We start from the raw sequence: 20,065 nt of genomic DNA, 5'->3' as shown, positions 1-20,065 counted from the left end.
GTGGAGTTGGTTTCTTGTTATCTTATTTACATTCTATGTGTATTTGCTTTTCAGGGTATCCATCCATATCATTCTCTGAGCTATACCAGTGGAGATACAGCTACAGACTCACCAATGCATGTTGGTCGTTCTGGGCTACTTGTTAAAGAAAGTCCAAGAAAAGAGAGTTTACTTAGCTATTTGACTGGAAGTTTTCCTAGCCTACATAATCTTTTGGAGGGGACTCCTCAAAAAAATACCACCGCCCCCAAAAGTAGTTCTTTAACAAGAACAGGTAGAAATCATTTTGTTGCTGTTACATTTTATTGATGAAAGCAATGAATGATGGCTTAATATCACACTATTCATTGTTTTTAGTATTACTTACTAAATACTGAATACTTTTAGTATTACCTTAGAATTCTCAATAAACTATAGCAATTTTCTTTTCACCAGGGCACAGGTTCAGATGTAAACTGCATAGCCACTTCTCTTAAAACTAAACTTGATTAAAGTGGCAATAAATCAGCTGGTACAAACACTGTTACCAAAAGAGATCTATATTACTTTTGGAATATTTTTTAATAAAGTATAATTTATTCTTGTGTCAGTATCTGGACTTAAAAACAAAGTGTAAAATGTTTCTTCTTGGTCTGTTACTTAGATGTTTGTCTGCTGTCTGTCTCATTTATTTATTTAAGCTATAGCCTCCTAATAATGACCTAATAAATAAGTAGAAGAAGAATTTGTAGACAGTTTTGTAACATATTGAATTGTATGCTGTGTATATTTGTGTAAATGTAATTCCAATAAAGTTTATTGTATAGATTTCAGTTCTATAGAACTTCTATTGGTAAACTATTTTTTCTGTAATTTATAAAAATATGGCCATATGGCTTTTTTTTTCCATTGTGCCTTCTGGTATCTGCCTAGAATCTGACTAGATTTTTTTAAATCATTTCTACTTTGGGTTTTTATGGTTTGTCACACAGTCAGTCAGATGTTCAGACTAGATTTGATATTTTTGCCTGACTATCAAGTCCTTCCCTAGGACCCCAGGATAGGCAAATATTGATGTTCAGTGTTGTTACAGATACCACTGCAGGATGTAAACTGTTCCAAGTAAATCTGCCTTTTACAATTGATTAATGTTGAATTTGACAATGCTAATGGTGTGCAAATAGTGCCCCAATGGTTTTGGGATTATAACCAAGATGCCTATTACTATTACTTTTGCTCTCTTTTGCCACTGTGTGTTTGTATTTGCTGTCTTTGTATTTTATTATTTTCTGCAGTTTTTTCTCTTCTCTTATTATTACTAAAATGTATTAGTGTCCCAATTCCTTTGGATTACAGTAGAGATCTAGTTTCTATAGAGATACATAGAATCTAATTTCTATGGATCATTGTACAATTTCATTGTAATAGGGCAAAAAAAGTTCTTCTAGATTTTTTTTTATTAACAAGAAATTGGCCAATATTTAATGCTTGGTTGACACTTCATCATCAGTGACAGAAATGTATGTAGAGTACAAATTTTTTGCATAATGAGTTTCAAATTGGTTTGAAAAATATATTATCAACATTTGTTTTTAAGGACTTACCGTATTTAATTGTTTTTATTCCTATCTAGCAAACACCATGCAATCTGAAATTCTATCAGAACATCCATTATTATCCGAACCGTCTGTGAGTTTTTATAACTGGATGTCAAATGCAGTTGGCAATAGAGGAAATACGGCTCAAGAATCTCCTGCCACCAAAACTGGTCACAACAGTCTTCCAGCAGGTATTCTGAAATTCGCTTTAATACAATAACTAAATGCCTAAGTAAAATAAAGTAAAAGCTATCTTTAAAAATAATCTACTCTGTGCTTGTTAATTGAAATGAAAAATTCAAAGAATATACTACTGAACTTGAGGTATTTAAAATAGTAATATAAAGTGAACTCTTAATGATAAACTTGCCCATTATCCTGTTTCTAATAGCATCATCTAAACATTTTCAAAAAATCATCAAAGAAGATTTTTCTTAGTAACTGTCCCATTGAAGTCAGTTTGGAATATAATGATATATTTATACCTTTTGACCTTAAGAAAAAAGTCTATATATTATCATTCTCAAAATCGAAAGTTTGATTACTAATAGTTATCCCAAAGGGGTATGGTCCTGAATTCAAGGCAATAATCTGTCCTCAAGAAATTTTAGAATGAAAAAACTTCCTCTTTCACAATTAACTACATTCTCAGTAAAACTGAGACTGTACTTGGGAAAAAAAATTCCTTTGAGGTGAATGCAGTATTTGTTTGATGTGCTTTATCTAGTAATAAAAACAATGTAAGATAATTGTGTGGATATTTTAGGCTCTGAAGAGATAAAAACTTTTTGGCTATTTTTCACCTGCTGGAATTCATGATCGTTCTGTGTCAATAGTGATGTATGTTTATATGTATGTATACACGCACACACACACACACACACACACACACACACACACACAGAGATGCTTACGTACATCAGCTGAAATTGATGTCACACAGAGTGTATTATCCTTAGGATTGAAGTTTTCTTTTATCTGAATAATTTTTAAGCTTTCTGAATCCTGAATATAGTAGAACTAAGTTTGCTACTAGAAAATTAATATAGGAACTGTTTTATAGGTGTGGCTCCAAATCTTCCAACTATACCATCAGCATCTGACTTCAATACAGTAATGTCTAGTGACCAAAATACATTGGATGGAACACATTCACAACATAGTACTAGCCAAGATGATATTGTTGGTATTGAGGAAGCTAACCAGGGACTCCCTGCTGTTCAACTTGCTGATGCACAGGTATATGTTTGTCTTTAAAATTGGAGGCCAGGCATGAAAAATAAAGTTTATTGTACAGTGGTTAAGGCACGAGTGTAGAAATCAGGAGACTGAATTTTAGTCCTGCCTTAGGCACAAAGCCAAGGTGCATGACTTTGGGGGCTATACCAATCTAATTAAACTGTTTTGTTGCAGAAAAAAAGTTGTATATATGGAGGTTTTCTACTGGAAGATAAAATATTCAAGCTCTATATTTATATATTAGACCTAGGGTTTAAATCTGAAGCTTTTTCCACTTGACTTTTCAAATCATCATAATTCTTTTCCAGTTTAAGAATTGGAGACAGGCATTTCCTATCTCCATAATAGTTTTCACAATTCTAGGTTTTCATCTCTCCAATTTCAATTATGTCATTGGCATGAGAATTATAAATACATTTCTGCGCATGCTCCAAGATGGCGCAGTGAAAATTCCGACTGAACGGGATGGCTGCCTTTCCTAGGGATCTGGGACCAAGAGGGGTTTGTTTTTTGACCTTCTGGTCCCAGACCCTGCCGGGGGAACATCTTACCCAGCGTTCGTGGTAAGCTGGTGGTCCGGGACGAGCGGCAGGCCCAGCGTTGCCTTCGGTCTTCTGCTGGGGCGGCGGCCACGGCGGCTGCGGCATGACTTCCGGTTTCCGGCGGCGGCGGCAGTGGCAGCCTCCCCCAGGGGCTGAAGGTTTTTTTTCATCGACGCTGGAGAGGCTGGAGAGGCTGGAGAGGCAGAGGGTCGGACGAGGCATCTGGAGGGTCCAGCCTTTGAAGAGGGAGTTGGAGGTCGAGGCTGGCCCTCTTTTCGGGCCCTCTGCAGTTCGGCCCAGGATGACCCAGGATGGTGGCAGCAGTGGCGGTGGCGGCATGGAGTTCTGGGCGGCGGCGGTGTGGCGGCCTTTCCTCCTGATGGGTCTATCCTGGATAGTCGAGGCCCTCACCAAGGCTATGTTTGAAGAGCCAGAGGAGGTTGGAGGAAACAACCTGAGGGTGGAAGCTGCCGAAGAGTGGGCTCGAGGCAGGTTCAGGCCCTCTTCCTGGCCTCCGCCTTCGGGGGGTGTCGGTGTCGGCGGCGGCGGCAATGGACTTTTGCTGGTGGCGAGGGCAGCAACGTTGGCCTTTCCGTGGCTGGATTTAGGCCAGGACCCCGACCTCTGGTTTCTTTGGCGCCTGGTGTTGGGTCCCTGGCCCATATTGGCTTTTAATATCAAGGCCTATTGGATTGGCTCGGAGGAGAGTGGCTGGTTTCATCTGGACCTGGGGCGAGTGGTGGCCGATTTGGGTTGGTGGTGGAGTAACGACCCCACGGAGTCCTGGAAGTCCACGGTCCATTCTGTCAGCCGGGGAGCCTCGTTCTGCTGTAGTGACATCTTGACCGGCCAGGATGGACTGCTAACCGTACTTTTTGTCATGCGGATATTTTCAACTGCGGACCTTCTTGCCCTGTGAGATTCCCCTCTCTCGCAGGTTTGGCCCTCCACATTATCGAGGGCCCATCTTGAGGACGGGTTTTGGAACCCCGAGAGTTGACATGCTAAATCTAGGAAGCTTAGGGGATTTTTAACAAATTGTTTTAATTGTCTTTTTAAGGGGAGTCTTAATGGGAATTTTAAGGGGAGGAGGGGAATTGACGGGTCTGGGTTGGGGGGGAGGATGGGTGGGGGGAAAACCTGTTGGGGAGGGAGCCAAGTCCAACACGTGTTCGCGGCGGTAATTTAGCAGGTCCGAAGGTGGCGGGGGAGGGTCTCGTTCCAGTTTATCAGGGCTGTGTTATTAATACGGTAAGTGGGAGAGGCAGATATGGCAGAAGGGGGGGGGCACATCTTGTTTTGGGGGTACGCCCTCGCTATTTAAGAGTGATCACGCGCTCCGGCCCCCCAGAATTTTCCCGTTCCCCGAGTGGCCAGAGTACTCGGGACTTGGGCCTTCGGCTGATGTTATGTAATGCAAGGTCCATGGTTAACAAAGCCCCCCTGATTTCAGATCTAATTCAGGAGGGGACCACGGACGTTATGGGAATTACGGAAACCTGGTTGGGCACCGAAGGGGGGGTTCCCCTAGTAGAGATGTGCCCACCAGGTTTCCGAGCATTCCATCAGCCGAGGGCCCAAGGTAGGGGTGGCGGTTATCATCAAGGAGAGTCTGGAACCGAGGGAGACCACTGTGCCTCAGATAGCTGGGTGTGAATCCCTCTATGTGAAGTGGGGTCGTAGGACACAGGTGGGCTTGTTGATCACGTACCTGGCTCCTTGCTGCGTGAAAACAGCCCTGCCCGAGCTGTTGGAGTTGCTGGCTGGGCTGGCAGTTGAAACACCTAGACTGTTGGTCATGGGGGTTTCAATCTGCCATCAACTGGCGCGGCATCCTCGGCGGCTCGGGAGTTCATGGCTTCCATGATGGCCATGGACCTGACTCAATTAGTTGACGGCCCTACCCACATCGGGGGAGGCACCCTAGATTTGATTTTTATCTCTGGCCAGTGGTTGAATGATCTGATTTCAAATGATTTAGTTGTCGAACCTTTGTCATGGTCAGATCATTTTCTCCTTCACCTGCACTTTCTAACCACTACCCACCACCACAGGGAGACGGAACCAGTGCATTGGTTCCGTCCCAGGCGCCTGATGGACCCAGAGAGGTTCCTGACGGAACTTGGGCCGTTTCCCGAGAATCTGGCCCGCGGCACGACTGAAGAGCTAGTTGCGGCCTGGGAACAGGCCGCGGCTGGAGCTTTGGACCATGTCGTGCCTTTGCGGCCTCTGACCCAGCGTCGGTCTCAACCAGCTCCCTGGTTTTCCGAGGAGCTGAGGGAGATGAAACGCTGGAGAAGACGCCTAGAGAGTGCCTGGAGATCCAGCCGTTCTGAGGCTGACCGGACACTAGTTAGGTCCTATAGTAGGACCTACCTAGTGGCATTGAGGGATGCGAAATGTTCCTACGTTTCCTCCCTCATTGCGTCGGCAGATAACCGCCCGGCCGCCCTGTTTCGGGTGACCCGCTCTCTCTTTCAACAGGAGGGGCGGGAGGACCCATTACAAGGGTGTGCCGAGGAGTTTAACGGTTATCTATACGATAAAATCGTTCAGCTTCGGGACGGTTTGGATCAAAATTGGGTAGATCCAGGCGAGAGTGTCGAGACCCGTCTTGTTGAGGCTGTTTGGGATAGTTTTGACCCTGTGACTCCCGAGGATATGGACAGGTTGCTGGGAAGGTTGAATGCCACCACATGTTTACTGGACCCATGCCCCTCCTAGTTGGTGCTGGCCACACAGGAGGTGACACAAGGCTGGCTCCGGGGGATTACAAATGCTTCTTTGCGGGAGGGGGTCTTTCCCGCTGCCTTGAAAGAGGCGGTGGTGAGACCTCTCCTCAAGAAGCCTTCCCTGGACCCAGCTGTTTTAGGAAATTACCCTCCAGTCTCCGCTTCACAGTGAAGGTTGTAGAGAGTGCAGTGGCATGTCAGCTTCCCCAGTACCTGGATGAAACTGTCTATCTAGACCCGTTCCAGTCCGGCTTCTGGCCCGGATACAGTACGGAGATGGCTTTGGTCGCGTTGGTGGATGATCTCTGGAGGGCCAGGGATAAGGGTTACTCCTCTGCCCTGGTCCTATTAGACCTCTCAGCGGCTTTCGATACCATCGACCATGGTATCCTGCTGCGCCGGTTGGAGGGTCTGGGAGTGTGAGACACCGTTTACCGGTGGTTCTCCTCCTACCTCTCTGACCAGATGCAGACGGTGTTGACAGGGGGGCAGAGATCGATTCCGAGGTGCCTCATGTGTGGGGTGCCACAGGGATCGATTCTCTCGCCCCTCCTGTTCAACATCTATATGAAGTCGCTGGGTGAGATCATCAGTGGTTTTGGGGTGAGGTACCAATTGTACGCTGATGACACGCAGCTGTACTTTTCCATCCTAGGCCACCCCAACGAAGAAATCGAAGTACTGTCCTGGTGTTTGGAAGCCGTATGGGTCTGGATGGGGAGGAACAGGCTCAAGCTTAATCCCTCCAAGACGGAGTGGCTGTGGATGCCGGCACCCCGGTACAGTCAGCTGCAGATGCGGCTGTCTGTTGGGGGCGAGTCATTGGCCCCGATGGAAAGGGTACGCAACTTGGGCGTGCTCCTGGATGGACGGTTGTCTTTTGAAGACCATTTGACGACCATCTCCAGGAGAGCTTTCTATCAGGTTCGCCTGATCCGCCAGTTGCGTCCCTTCCTGGACCGGGATGCCCTATGCACGGTCACTCACGCTCTCGTTACCTCTCACTTGGACTATTGCAATGCTCTCTACATGGGGCTCCCCTTGAAGAGCATCCGGAGACTCCAGTTAGCCCAGAATGCGACTGTGCGGGTTATTGAGGGAGCAGTTCAGAGCTCCCATGTAACACCTATCCTGCGCAGACTGCACTGGCTGCCTGTTGTCTTCCGGGTGCGCTTCAAGGTATTGGTTACTACCTTTAAAGCGCTCCATGGTTTAGGACCGGGATACCTACAGGACCGTCTACTGCCGTCTTCTATCTCCCAGCGACCGGTGCATTCTCACAGAGAGGGGCTCCTTAGAGTGCTGTCAGCCAAGCAATGTCGACTGGCGGCCCCCAGGGGGAGGGCCTTCTCTGTGCGGGCTCCTACCCTGTGGAACGAACTTCCCCCTGGACTTCGACAACTATCTGACCTTAGGACCTTTCGCCGCGAACTTAAAACCTATTTATTCCGCCTTGCTGGACTGGCTTGATTTTTTAAAATTTTAATTTGATTTTATGGGTTTTAAATTTTTGTAAATTTTATAGGGTGTTTAAATTTGGCCAATTGAATAAGTTTTTTAAGGGTTGTTCTTAGTATTGTATGTGTTGTTCTTTTTGTATTTTATTCTGGCTGTGCACCGCCCTGAGTCCTTTGGGAGAAGGGCGGTATACAAATTAAAATATTATTATTGTTCTTCCTTCTTTTTGTTTAATTGCACACTAAATTAAAAGATACACATAGACACTAAATAAATTATGTCAACCTGCAATCTTTCACTGCTTTAAAACATTGGAAGGATTTTCAAAAGTGTAGTAACATTTAATGAATGACAATTTCAATAGTTACGATTTAAGAACGCCTGACTTTATTTTTGATAGGTTGTTTTCAAACCTCTTCTGAGCCACACAGGAATTCAGCCTCAGGATGTAGTACCATTGTGCTACAGGATGTACTTTGGTGAACATCTCTCATTCTCAGGAACTCTGGATTGCCTTAGGGCAGACATTGTTGATTCAGATACAGCAAAAGAGAGAAGAAGCAAAAGAGCACAAAGGTATGACACTCAAGCTCCAAAAATACATTTCACATTAAACATTTTTAAATTTTATTTTCCTCTTTATGAAGTCAGAAATAATGTAGTCCTTAAGAAAATTATGAAATGGCATGCAGCAGGCAAATTAGATAATGATGTAGTTGGGATATCACTTTCTGAAATGTTATCTAAATAATGTAATTTTAGTTGCTTTTATGGTTCTTAATGTAAGAGTAATTCTTGTGTTTTTGTTTCCTAGGCAAGGATTAGTAAATCTTCCTCCACTTGAATTCAAACCAGCATTAATGTTGGAAACTTTTAGTATTAGTGCTGTTATAATGGAGAAGTCGGTGAATACACCTCAAAATTCTACCAATGCTCTTTCTTTTCATGACTTTAACAAACGTCATTATAGCACGTTTCATTGCAATTTTACAATCTCTTGTCAATCTATAAGCCAGCATGTTGATATGGCACTTGTTCGACTTATTCACCAATTCAGCACCATGATAGATGATATTAAAGCTACACAAACAGACATCAAACTTAGTAGATATACAGCTGGCTCAGCTTCTCCAACACCAACCTTTAAAACTCGGAAACACAGAGACTTCCGTTCTTCCGATTTCAGTCGCAGTTCTCGAGGCAGTCTTAATGGTGTCAACAGAGTGAACAATGCAAAAAATAAACGATCAAACAGTGAGAACAATAAAAAAGAATCTCGGAATAAAAATTCACTGGGAAGGGCAGAAAGAAGGACTTCTAAAGTATCCAGAAAAGGTTCCAGGGATGTTGTTGACCATGTCACCATTCATATGGATGACTCTGATTCAATTACAGTGTCGGAACAGAGTGAACCTTCTGCAGAGTGCTGGCAAAATATGTATAAACTGTTGAACTTTTATTCTCTTATCTCAGATCCAACAGGAATTTTAGAAAAATCTTCTGAAACATTTTATCCAGCAGGTAAGAAAATCTTTGATGAATTACCATAATTTGCCTCTCTTGGAGAGGGCAAATGGATTACATTCTGCTCATTATATTCCTGCATGCAATGTCCCAAAGAACAGAGTTTGCATCATACCTACATTACATATACATACATATCCACCTTTATTATTTTTAGAAGTAACTCAGGGTGCCAAACTTACCTAATATTCCTTATTTCTCCAATTTATACAACAATCCTCTGAGCTGAGTTGGGCTATGAGACTGAGAGACTGGTCCAAAGTCACAAAGGGGCTTTTATGTCTAAGTTTGGAATTTACAGTCTTCTGGTTTCCAATCTGGTGCCTTCATCACTAGATCAAACCTGTTGATTAACTGCCTGCCTGCCTTCATAACATAACTCTTGTTATGATGCACGTTTCATAATTTGGTATTTTCACAGTTAGAAACAGATTTCTATGTTGATGTATAGGGACTTATTTTTTCTAAAGCTAAATAAAAAATTTAATTCTAAAATTGGTAATTAATTTTGGCAAACTGGCAATTAAAATGGTTCAGTTAGAAAGCAAATATTACTGTTTAATACCCAATTGTTTTCAATAATGCAGAAAAGTTGTAACTTAAATAATAGGAAAAGAATAAAACCTAATAAATTTAAATGAAAAAAGACATATAAAATGTGAAGACTTGATATCTAGAAGACACTTTGCTTTGTAGATGAATGAGGCATAAGTCCTTTTTTTGACACAGGATCAAAACCCCTTTAATAAAAGAAACTCTGGATTTAGTAGTTTTATGATTTTTCATGCAAGGAATGATAATTGGATTTACTGTGCATTGTTGCCATATCTAGAAAGTTAGAATTTATACCACTTAGAAAACTCATTAAGAGCAAAATCCTATGTATAAGAATGGTAGCTTTTGACAGCGGCTGCTTTTGAGCATCACAACAATATTCATATCAAAATCCAATCCTTGGCTATCTAATATAATCTTGTAGCTGACGGTTAAAATTTTTGTTTACACACAAATAAAAAAATGAAGGCAATGTGAAAGTTCTCAATCCCATTATTTATATGTATTATTTGATGTTCACAAGTAATGTGAGATCAAATACGTAAACAGTTGTTTTGGTCGCTCTGAGTCAATCTTCACTCCTGGATAGTCAAGTCTATGAGCTTACTTGGCAACATTTTCAGAAGTAACTTTCCATTTGCCTTTTTCCTCAGGCTGAAATAGAATGATTGGCTCAGCCTGTTGGCTTCAGTGCCTAGAGCAGGACTAAAACATCACCTAACTTCTAATCTGTAGTTACGGTAGCCTGTATTTACTGCATCAAAATAACACTCTCTGTACGTAGCTAGTTACAGATCCCACATTACAACTATTTCAATTTCTGATTAATTGTCCTAATTAATTATTTATTGTTCCATTAGCTTATTTAAATTTTAATTCTGATTAATCAGAAACAATTCTCATTCATTGTTAAGTTGAATTTATTGAAATTTTAATTAAAATGTTGACATTTTGAAGAATACAAAGTGCCACCAATTTTCATTAAATTCATTTATCTATGTGAAGCAAGTATCATCAATTTACAAAACTGAAATCCTAATATGAAGATGCATATTATCTAATGTGTTAATTGTATTTAACATATTCATATTTTTAAGGCTAAATAAAACAGCCTACAAGATAAGAAACAGTACAGATTTGAAAGTTAAAGACATATTTAGCTCCAGCTCAACCGCTCCAAGACTGAGTGGCTGTGGGGTCCGGCGTCCCGGTACAGTCAGCTTACGCCATCGCTGACTGTTGGGGGAGGAAGTACTGACCCCTAGGGGAAGAGTGCACAACTTAGACGTTCTCCTGGACGATCGGCTGTCTTTAGAAGAACACTTGACGGCCGTTGTCAGGGGAGCATTTTATCAGGTTTGCCTGATTCGCCAGTTGCGCCCCTTCCTTGATCGGGACTCCTTACACACGGTCACTCATGCCCTCGACACTTCCCGCCTGGACTATTGCAATGCTCTCTACATGGGGCTCCCCTTGAAGAGCACCAGGAGGCTCCAGCTAGTCCAGAATGCGGCCGCGTGGGTGATAGAGGGGGCACCGCGTTGCTCCCATATAACACCCATCCTGCGCGGCCTGCACTGGCTGCTGGTAGCCTTCCGGGTGCAATTCAAGGTGCTGGTTACCACCTTTAAAGCGCTCCATGGCTTAGGACCGGGGTATTTGCGAGACCGCCTTCTGCCACCGATTGCCTCCCAACGACCTGTGCGCTCCCACAGAGTGGGCCTCCTCAGGGTGCCGTCGACCAAATGATGTAGGTTGGCGGCCCCCAGGGGGAGGGCCTTCTCTGTGGCGGCACCAGCCCTATGGAACGAGCTACTTCCGGGGTTACGCCAACTCCCCGACCTCCAGGCCTTCAAACGTGAACTGAAGACCTTATTATTTCACCGAGCAGGACTAGCCTAAGACATATTTTAGCAAAATTTTAATGGGTTTCTGACCGTTTTAGTGATTCGGCCAGTAAATATTTGTTTTTAATTGTTTTTAAATATTGTTATTTATTATATATATATATATATAGTGTTGGTGTGTGTGTTTTAATTTTGGCTGTAAACCGCCCTGAGTCCTCCGGGAGATGGTGCAGTATAGAAATGTAATTATAAATAAAAATAAATAAAATATTGAATTCAGCAGGGAACAGTGTTTAGTTTAGTTTAGTTTAGTTTAGTTTATTTAGATTTTTATACCGCCCTTCTCCCGAAGGACTCAGGGCAGTTCACAGCCAAAGTAAAAACAATACAATATACACAGTAAAAACAATTATAAAAATCTTATTAAACATCAGGCCAGATTAAAACTATTAAAACATAAAAACCCCAAATTAAATCAAAATATTAAAACTACTAAAAATTTATTTCTAAAATTTCTATGCCAGTCCTGCGCGAATAAATAGGTAGGTCTTCAACTCGCGGCGAAAGGTTCGAAGGTCAGGTAGTTGTCGTAGTCCTGGGGAAGTTCATTCCAGAGGGTGGGAGCCCCCACAGAGAAGGCCCTTCCCCTGGGGGCCGCCAGCCGACATTGTTTGGCGGACGGCACTCTGAGGAGTCCCTCTCTGTGAGAACGCACCGGTCGGTGGGAGGTAATCGGTAGCAGTAGGCGGTCCCGTAAGTAACCCGGTCCTAAGCCATGGAGCGCTTTAAAGGTAGTAACCAAAACCTTGAAGTGCACCTGAAAGACCACAGGTAGCCAGTGCAGTCTGTGCAGGAGCGGTGTTACATGGGAGCTACGAGCAGCTCCCTCTATCACCCGCGCAGCTGCATTCTGAACCAACTGAAGCCTCCAGGTGCTCTTCAAGGGGAGCCCCATGTAGAGAGCATTGCAGTAATCCAAGCGAGAGGTAACCAGAGCATGAGTGACCGTGCATAGGGCATCCCGGTCTAGGAAGGGGCGCAACTGGCGAATCAGGCGAACCTGATAAAATGCCCTCCTGGAGACAGTCGTCAAGTGATCTTCAAAAGACAACCACCCCTCCAGGAGAACGCCCAAGTTGCGCACCCTTTCCATCGGGGCCAATGACTGGCCCCCAACAGTCAGCCGCGGCTGCAACTGACTGTACCGGGGTGCCGGCATCCACAGCGGGATTGAGCTTGAGCCTGTTTCTCCCCATCCAGACCCGTACAGCTTCCAGACACCGGGACACCCCGCTTCGTTGGGGTGGCCTGGGGTGGAAAAATACAGCTGCGTGTCGTCAGCGTACAGTTGGTACCTCACCTCAAAACCACTGATGATCTCACCCAGCGACTTCATATAGATGTTGAACAGGAGAGGCGAGAGAATCAACCCCTGCGGCACCCCACACATGAGGCGCCTCGCGGTCGATCTCTGCCCCCCTGTCAACACTGTCTGCAACCGGTCAGAGAGATAGGAGGAGAACCACTGATAAACGGTGCCTCCCACTCCCAAATTCCCCAGCCGGTGCAGCAGGATACCATGGTCGATGGTATCAAAAGCCGCTGAGAGGTCTAATAGGACCAGGGCTGAGGAATAACCCCTGTCCCTGGCCCTCCAGAGATCATCAACCAACGCGACCAAAGCCGTCTCCGTACTGTATCCAGCCGAAAGCCGGACTGGAACGGTCTAGATAGACAGTTTCATCCAGGTATTGGGGTAGTTGACGTGCCACGCTCTCTACAACCTTCGCCACAAAACGATAGTTTCCTAAAACAGCTGGGTCCAGGGAAGGCTTCTTGAGGAGGGGTCTCACCACCGCCTCTTTCAAGACAGCAGGGAAAACCCCTTCCAACAAAGAAGCGTTAAGTATTGCCTTGTTAAATTCATACTTGATGGGCATATTTTTATGAAATAATTATTTTTTACTAAATCCTATCAATATTTCTTGGTTTTATTTCCGTGACTTGTAGGAATTCGGAGCCCTACAGAACCTGCATGTAAAGTTGCATTCGAAAATGAACAGGATAGCAGCAGCTTGAGCAGACCTCAGAGAAAACGTAGTTTGGTCACAACTGAACCTCAGCATGTGACTCTAATAATCTTTGGAATTGGCATGGTAAACCGCACACATCTTGAAGCAGATATTGGTGGGCTAACAATGGAATCAGAACTGAAGAGAATCCATGGTAGTTTTACACTCAAAGAAAAAATGAAAGGTAAGAAGTTTTTAATTGAACACATTTGTTTTGATTAATAAAAGTGAGAAGCCGGATATAGAATAAGATACATGATACAACAATACGAGCCAGACTGCTTTTGGAAAAAATGTTCCTCTTATTAAAATAATGAAGATGATTCTGTTTAGTGTATTTTAATATAAAAGTAATTAGGATATTGCTTGGAATCTCAGATTAAAACTGGAGAGATTTGAGTTCATAGTCTTACTTACCTATATGAAGCTTACTAGGTTACCTTGACTTAGCTATCTTACCTTGTTGGCTTATCTGGGGAATAAAATGAGGTGGTATTATGGATCACTTTAAGTATTATCCACTTTAAGTGGATAAAAGGAAGGGTATAACTATTACACTGTTTTGCAAAACCATAAGAAACTGAAAAAGTATATTAGTTGTCTGGCCCAAATTATATTAAAATGTTCTAACTTCAAAATTTGTTATTAATATTGTCCATATAGTCTACTTTCTCAAAAAATGTTAGAAATGTTTATTGTTATAAGGGTCTTATATTTTGCCTGTTGTATTTCTAACAAGAATTGTACATGAATGTAAATAATAAATAATTTTTCACTTTAGTTTAAATATCCTTTTTCCTATTAAAGATGTATTGCACCAAAAGATGACCGAGACAAGTGCTACCGCTCATATAGGTGGTGTTAATATTGTTCTCCTGGAAGGGATCACACCAAATATCCAGTGAGTTGAAATAAAAAATTATATTTGAATTTTTATCTGTAAAGACAGAAGTTATGCCCAGTATAAAGATTAGGTCCAATGTTTAAGAAGTAGGTAAAGACTCAAGGACCATTTTGATACAATAAGATTTTAATTAAATCATTAAACTATGTTAATTCTGCCATGTTTTAATTTTATGTCTCTAATATATTGTCTTTTGGTCTTTTTTCTGTTCTAGCAATTAGATGTATTTAACCTAACTATAACAATTACAATCAACCTATTGTTATTTTCTAGGTCCTATTTTTTTTGTTTCTGACATTCTGCCATTTTTTTCTGATGATTCTGCCATTATTGAACACTATAGTTATTTATAGTATGGAATTTTTGGCAAGAATAATTAAAAAAACAAAAAGTTGTATAAATACTTTCACTGGATTCTTTTTTGACAAATTCACTAAATTATGTGTAGGATTTCCTAGAAGAACTTTTTTTAAAAAAAACATAGTATTCTTAATTGAAGTAGTAATATTTTTAGAAAGCTTTAAAATACTGTGTTGCTTGGTAACTAATCATTTAACTTTGATGAGGTATATCTGATGTTAAAATAATTGTTTCCCTTTTTGTGCATTTTAGTCCTTGAATATTTTACTTATATATATATATTTCATTTTCTGCTTCTTGTACACTTGAAAATGTATGGCTGTTACAATTTTATACTTAAACACTTTAAATAGAATAGTCAGGACACTATGAGTATGTTGGATAGTTCACTTTCACATATTTCAACAAATCTATCTGCAGTCATGTGAAAAAAGAAAGTATGCTCTCTTTAAATTCTGTGGTTTTACAAATCAGTTTACATAGTAAAAATCATCTGGTCCTTAACAGTTATTAAAAATAGGTAAATACAACCTCAAATGAACAACAACACATGACATATTACAGAAAGCCAAAATGGAGAATGGGTGTACTTTCTTTTTCACATGACTGTAGATAATGGATTTTTTTTCTGTTTATAAAATATATTACTTAAGATTAAGAGAATATGGGATCAACTAATTTTTGGATCACTTTTTCCCAGGTGCTATATATTTTCATATCAAAGATGTTGAGAGTCTGTTAATTCTATGAAATCTTTTTCTGGATAAATTTGCATTTAACAAACTTAAATAAAACGTATTAATTATATATTACTGTTTGTATAAATGCCTTATTACAGTAATAAGAATGCTATAACAAAATAAGAATTAGCTACAAGACTTCTTATAAATTTGCATCTGTCCTGAGAGTTCAGTGTATGATCCAGTAGATGAAAGAGGTTCTTGATTAAATTTATCCAGTTATTGATCTGATAGAAATTTTGCATGCATACACTTTTGGAGCAGCCAGAAACATTATCAGTATAGTATTTATACTGAAATGAATGGCTTGCTTATTATTTTTTGAGTATTGAGATTCACCAGTTGTCACTTGCTTATATAATAATTTTTCAAGTATTTAAGCATATTTTGAATTAACAATATCTGACTAACTCTTCTGCATGACTCTTTATTCCTTAATTTGCTTTGTTTTGTTTTTGCTTTCATCCAATCTTCACATGTAGGCTGGAGGATTTTCCTACATCACCAACAAGCACAGCCAAACAGGAATTTCTGTATGTCACGTTGTCTTTAAATGACTTTCAGATAGAATGTAGTATAGTTGAAGATGTATGTAGTACAGTTAAGATGCATTTTTGTGTATACTTAACTAGTTTTATTATGCAATACAGTACAAATACAATATGAAATTTGAATCGGCATATATTAGAAGTTTTGAGTTTATGCTTTTTATTTATTGACAGAATGGGGCTTGGAGATTCTTTTGGTATCTTCTGGCTAGTGTTGATCTTGATAACTGCCTGGCCAAGTCTGTAGTTTTCCTGGCAAGATTTCAGAAGTGGTTTGCCATTGCCTCTTTCCTAAAGCTGAGAATGATTGACTGGCCCAGCTGGCTTTGTGCTTAAGGCGGGACTAGAACTCATGTTCCCCTGCTTTCTAGCCTGTTACTTTTAATCGCTACACCAAACTGACACTTTGCAGAATAATTCATATTTTTAAAGTAATTTTTTAAATTTGTAACTTTTCTAATGTCACTCATTGGCATTATGAGAATATTGAGAATACTGACTTTATTCTGTGAGGTTAATAAAGAATGATAGTTCTGATCTTGCATTGATTAACAAAGACCCTCCTATTGTTATACTATAGTATTGTTATATTAAATGCTGTTAAGATGTTGCAACAAAAATTGTTACATATCACATAAATATGTAACAATTTTTGTATAAATCCCATCTCAAAAGTGCATGGAATGTCTCTTCTAAAGGAGCTTTTCTGTATACAATGTAAGCATTTACAGTATAATATTTTCATGCACACAGCCGTGCTGATAGCACAGTTTCTAAACAGATATTATCATTGCATAGCCTGATACCTCTCCAATTGGAATGGGATGGGAGGAAACGGAGGTCTAATCCTAATGAATAACTGTGTGACAAAGTCAGGACTTTTTTGCCATATCTGAATAAGCTGCATATGTTATTGAGTAGCTTTGAGTATTAAATTATTTAGTTAATTATATGCTATGAAGTCCTCATTGACGCATAACAACATGAATTGATTTGTTCCATGATAGTGTATCCCTAACCTGGTCTTTCAGTTCTTCTAATAGTACACCCATCACCAATTTAACTGAATTAATCCATCTCACTACTGGCATCATCTTCTCTTTCCCTCTATCTTCCTAGCATGAGAACCTTTTCTAGAATACTGAATTTTCACATAATGCGTCCAAAGTATGATAATTTGAGCCTTGTTATTTGTACCTTATGATAAATCTGGATTGATTTGTTTGAAGGTCCATTTGTTTGTTTTCTTGGATGATCACATGAATACTCTTTGCCTTCTGATTCTTCAAAGTCCAACTTTTGCTTCCATAGAGTATTACAGGGAATAAAATTGCTTGCACTACTCTGATATTTGTAGATATAGATACATTGTAATATCTTTTCCAAGGCCGTCATGGCTGCTGTTCCAAATGCTAATTTATGGCATATTATTATTCTTTTACTATTGATTGTTGATCCTAAAAGGCAGAAGGTATCTACTAGATATCTTTATTATCAGTTTTAATGTTTTGTTTTCATTAGTTTGGTCTTCTTTATATTTATTGTTAATTCCATTTTTATCACACTAGACCTTTATTACTAGACCTTACAGATAAGAGTCACCAACAAAGCATCGGTTATTGATGTTTCTTCCTCCAAAACTATATTCACTGATCCAGATTGCCTTAATCTATATTCAGCACATAGATTAAATAACTAAAGAGTGATTATACGCCTGTGTCTAATTCCTTTGCCAATCTGAGACAATCTGTTTTGCCACGTTCTGTCCAGACCGGGGGTGGGCAATTAATTTTCCCAAGTGGCCACATGGGAAACTGGAACTATTGTAGAGGACCAAACTTATAGGGCTGCTGCCGTGGGCCTGACAGAGACAGCCAAAGGACCAGATTTAGCCCGTGGGCCATAGAATGCCCAGATCTGGTCCAGTCTGTAGATCACAGCTGGATGTGTTCAGCGCAATCAAATGCCTTCCTATAATCAATTAAGAATAATTTTACTAAATAGGCTCAGCTGAACATAGGCTGCTAATATTATTTGATAGTATGAAATGGACTCACTAAGGCCACTAGATATATTTTAAATGTTTTTGAAGAAGCTAAGTATGTATTTTCTTTTTAGAACTGTGGTGAAATGTAGTATTGCCAAATCGCAAGCTCTTTATAGTGCCCAAAGAGGAGTGAAAACAAACAATGCTGCCATCTTCAAAGTAGGTGCTATCAGCATCAACATTCCTCAGCATCCAGCTACTCTTCACAGCATGATGGTTCGCAGTTCTCATCAGCTTTCAAAACAAATATCGGATCTCATCAGACAACCATCAGCAGTGTAAGTATTTATTTGTTTATTTATTTACAAATATTTATTTATTTAAGGGCCTCTGGTGGCTCAACAGACTAAGCAGTCTGTTATTAACAAAGCTGCTTGCAATTACTGCAAGTTCAAGTCCCACCAGGCCCAAGGTTGACTCAGCCTTCCATCCTTTATAAGATAGGTAAAATGAGGACCCGGATTGTTGGGGGCAATAAAAGTTGACTTTGTGTATAATATACAAATGGATGAAGACTATTGCTTAACACAATGTAAGCCACCCTTAGTCTTCGGAGAAGAGCGGGATATAAATTCAAAAAAAAAAAAATTTAGTAAGCTTACATTCCCTGTCTAGAGGTATTACAATCACGTGGAAGCCTAGCTCACTACACAACTTTAACTACAGTTCTTTGACAAAAACACTATTACACTCTTTAGAACATATGATAATTGTATGTCCCTTTTTATAAATAGTTCACAACCTCCCAAAGAAGATATTGCAACCCCACTACCTGCAGAAAAAACACCTACAAGTGTAAACCAGACACCGGTGGAAACAAATGAATTTCCACAATTGCCAGAAGGTTTGGAAAAGAAGCCGATAGTTCTTAAATTCAGTGCCATGATTGATGGAATTGCTATTGGAGCAGCACTCTTGCCTTCATTGAAAGCGGAATACAAAATGGGAAGAATGCGAAGTCATGGAATGACAGGTAATGAATTTTATTATTATATGAAGCATCTTAAAGTAACAGCTGTAATTCCATTCAACTAAAATTCTAATACATACCACTGAGATTTGTACAGCTCCTTCAGTGGGATATTTCTGTTATTTTTTCTGTGTTTAACAAAGGAATTTTGTCTCCCTGTTTCATGCCTGATTGTAAACTTCTCTGAGGCTCCTCAGTTCAGAATTCAGAATAATTGATAATCAAATTCATGTATTTAAAATAGTCAGTTACAGTAATTCTTTGGATCCTGTTTCTCTTATGAGATTGACTACAAATTTTAAGATGCAGAAATTGGAATGAGAATGGAAAATATTGTTAAAACATTAAAAATTTGGGTTGTGCAGCATTTTTAATTTGAAGGGAAAAGATACTTCAGGAGTAAGAACGTAGTATCTTTCAGCCATCCCTTGAAGTAGTGTTTGGGTTTTTCCAGGATCAAGGGCTACCCTCTAAATCCCCAAGCTATGTATGCTTGCTGCAACAGCTCGCAGACAGCTGTAATGTTTATACCCCTGTGTCTTATATTGAACCTTTTTCATTTGAATTAAAGGGCTGCACAAACTTACTAAAAATATTTTCACATTGAATATATATCATCTATTTTGCAGTGTGTTATCTGTAAAAATATGCTCACAAATCCAATATTGGTTTATTTAAAGCAGCTTTGCTTGTTTCTTTGCTTGGTCTGTTTGAAACTTGCAAAATTTGAAATGACTGTCACTAGACAAGATATTACTCACAGTATTTTGAATAAGAATTGCTCTTCTGAATTTTAGGGTAGCCCTCACCTAAAAATCTATAAAGACTACATAGTCTTCATGCATTAATTTATAATGTATCTTGACTTTCTTGGTTTTATAGAAAAATTAATAAAAATATGAATCCATGTGCATTTGGAAGTAGTTCATTGTACTTAGAAAGTAAACCAG

At 40.3% G+C, this 20,065-nt stretch overlaps 1 protein-coding gene across 9 annotated transcripts in view; it reads left to right on the top strand.

Moving 5' to 3' along the window:
• The window catches only part of BLTP1 (bridge-like lipid transfer protein family member 1), a 155,857-nt gene that overhangs the window by 81,012 nt on the left and 54,780 nt on the right, over nucleotides 1-20,065 (top strand). For 8 of the 9 annotated variants that reach the window (XM_058192414.1, XM_058192422.1, XM_058192413.1 and 5 more), the window contains 10 exons: nucleotides 55-274; nucleotides 1,613-1,768; nucleotides 2,641-2,816; nucleotides 7,949-8,124; nucleotides 8,363-9,069; nucleotides 13,485-13,730; nucleotides 14,354-14,447; nucleotides 16,033-16,083; nucleotides 18,217-18,423; nucleotides 18,880-19,118. In XM_058192414.1, the coding sequence (XP_058048397.1) occupies nucleotides 55-274; nucleotides 1,613-1,768; nucleotides 2,641-2,816; nucleotides 7,949-8,124; nucleotides 8,363-9,069; nucleotides 13,485-13,730; nucleotides 14,354-14,447; nucleotides 16,033-16,083; nucleotides 18,217-18,423; nucleotides 18,880-19,118 (2,272 nt within the window). The remainder of the gene's footprint in view (nucleotides 1-54; nucleotides 275-1,612; nucleotides 1,769-2,640; nucleotides 2,817-7,948; nucleotides 8,125-8,362; nucleotides 9,070-13,484; nucleotides 13,731-14,353; nucleotides 14,448-16,032; nucleotides 16,084-18,216; nucleotides 18,424-18,879; nucleotides 19,119-20,065) is intronic. The other variant, XM_058192415.1, reaches the window with a different exon arrangement.

This window comes from Ahaetulla prasina, chromosome 8 (genome assembly GCF_028640845.1).
Source record: "Ahaetulla prasina isolate Xishuangbanna chromosome 8, ASM2864084v1, whole genome shotgun sequence".
Classification (NCBI taxonomy): domain Eukaryota; kingdom Metazoa; phylum Chordata; class Lepidosauria; order Squamata; family Colubridae; genus Ahaetulla; species Ahaetulla prasina.
This window is presented reverse-complemented; position numbering and strand designations above follow the sequence as displayed.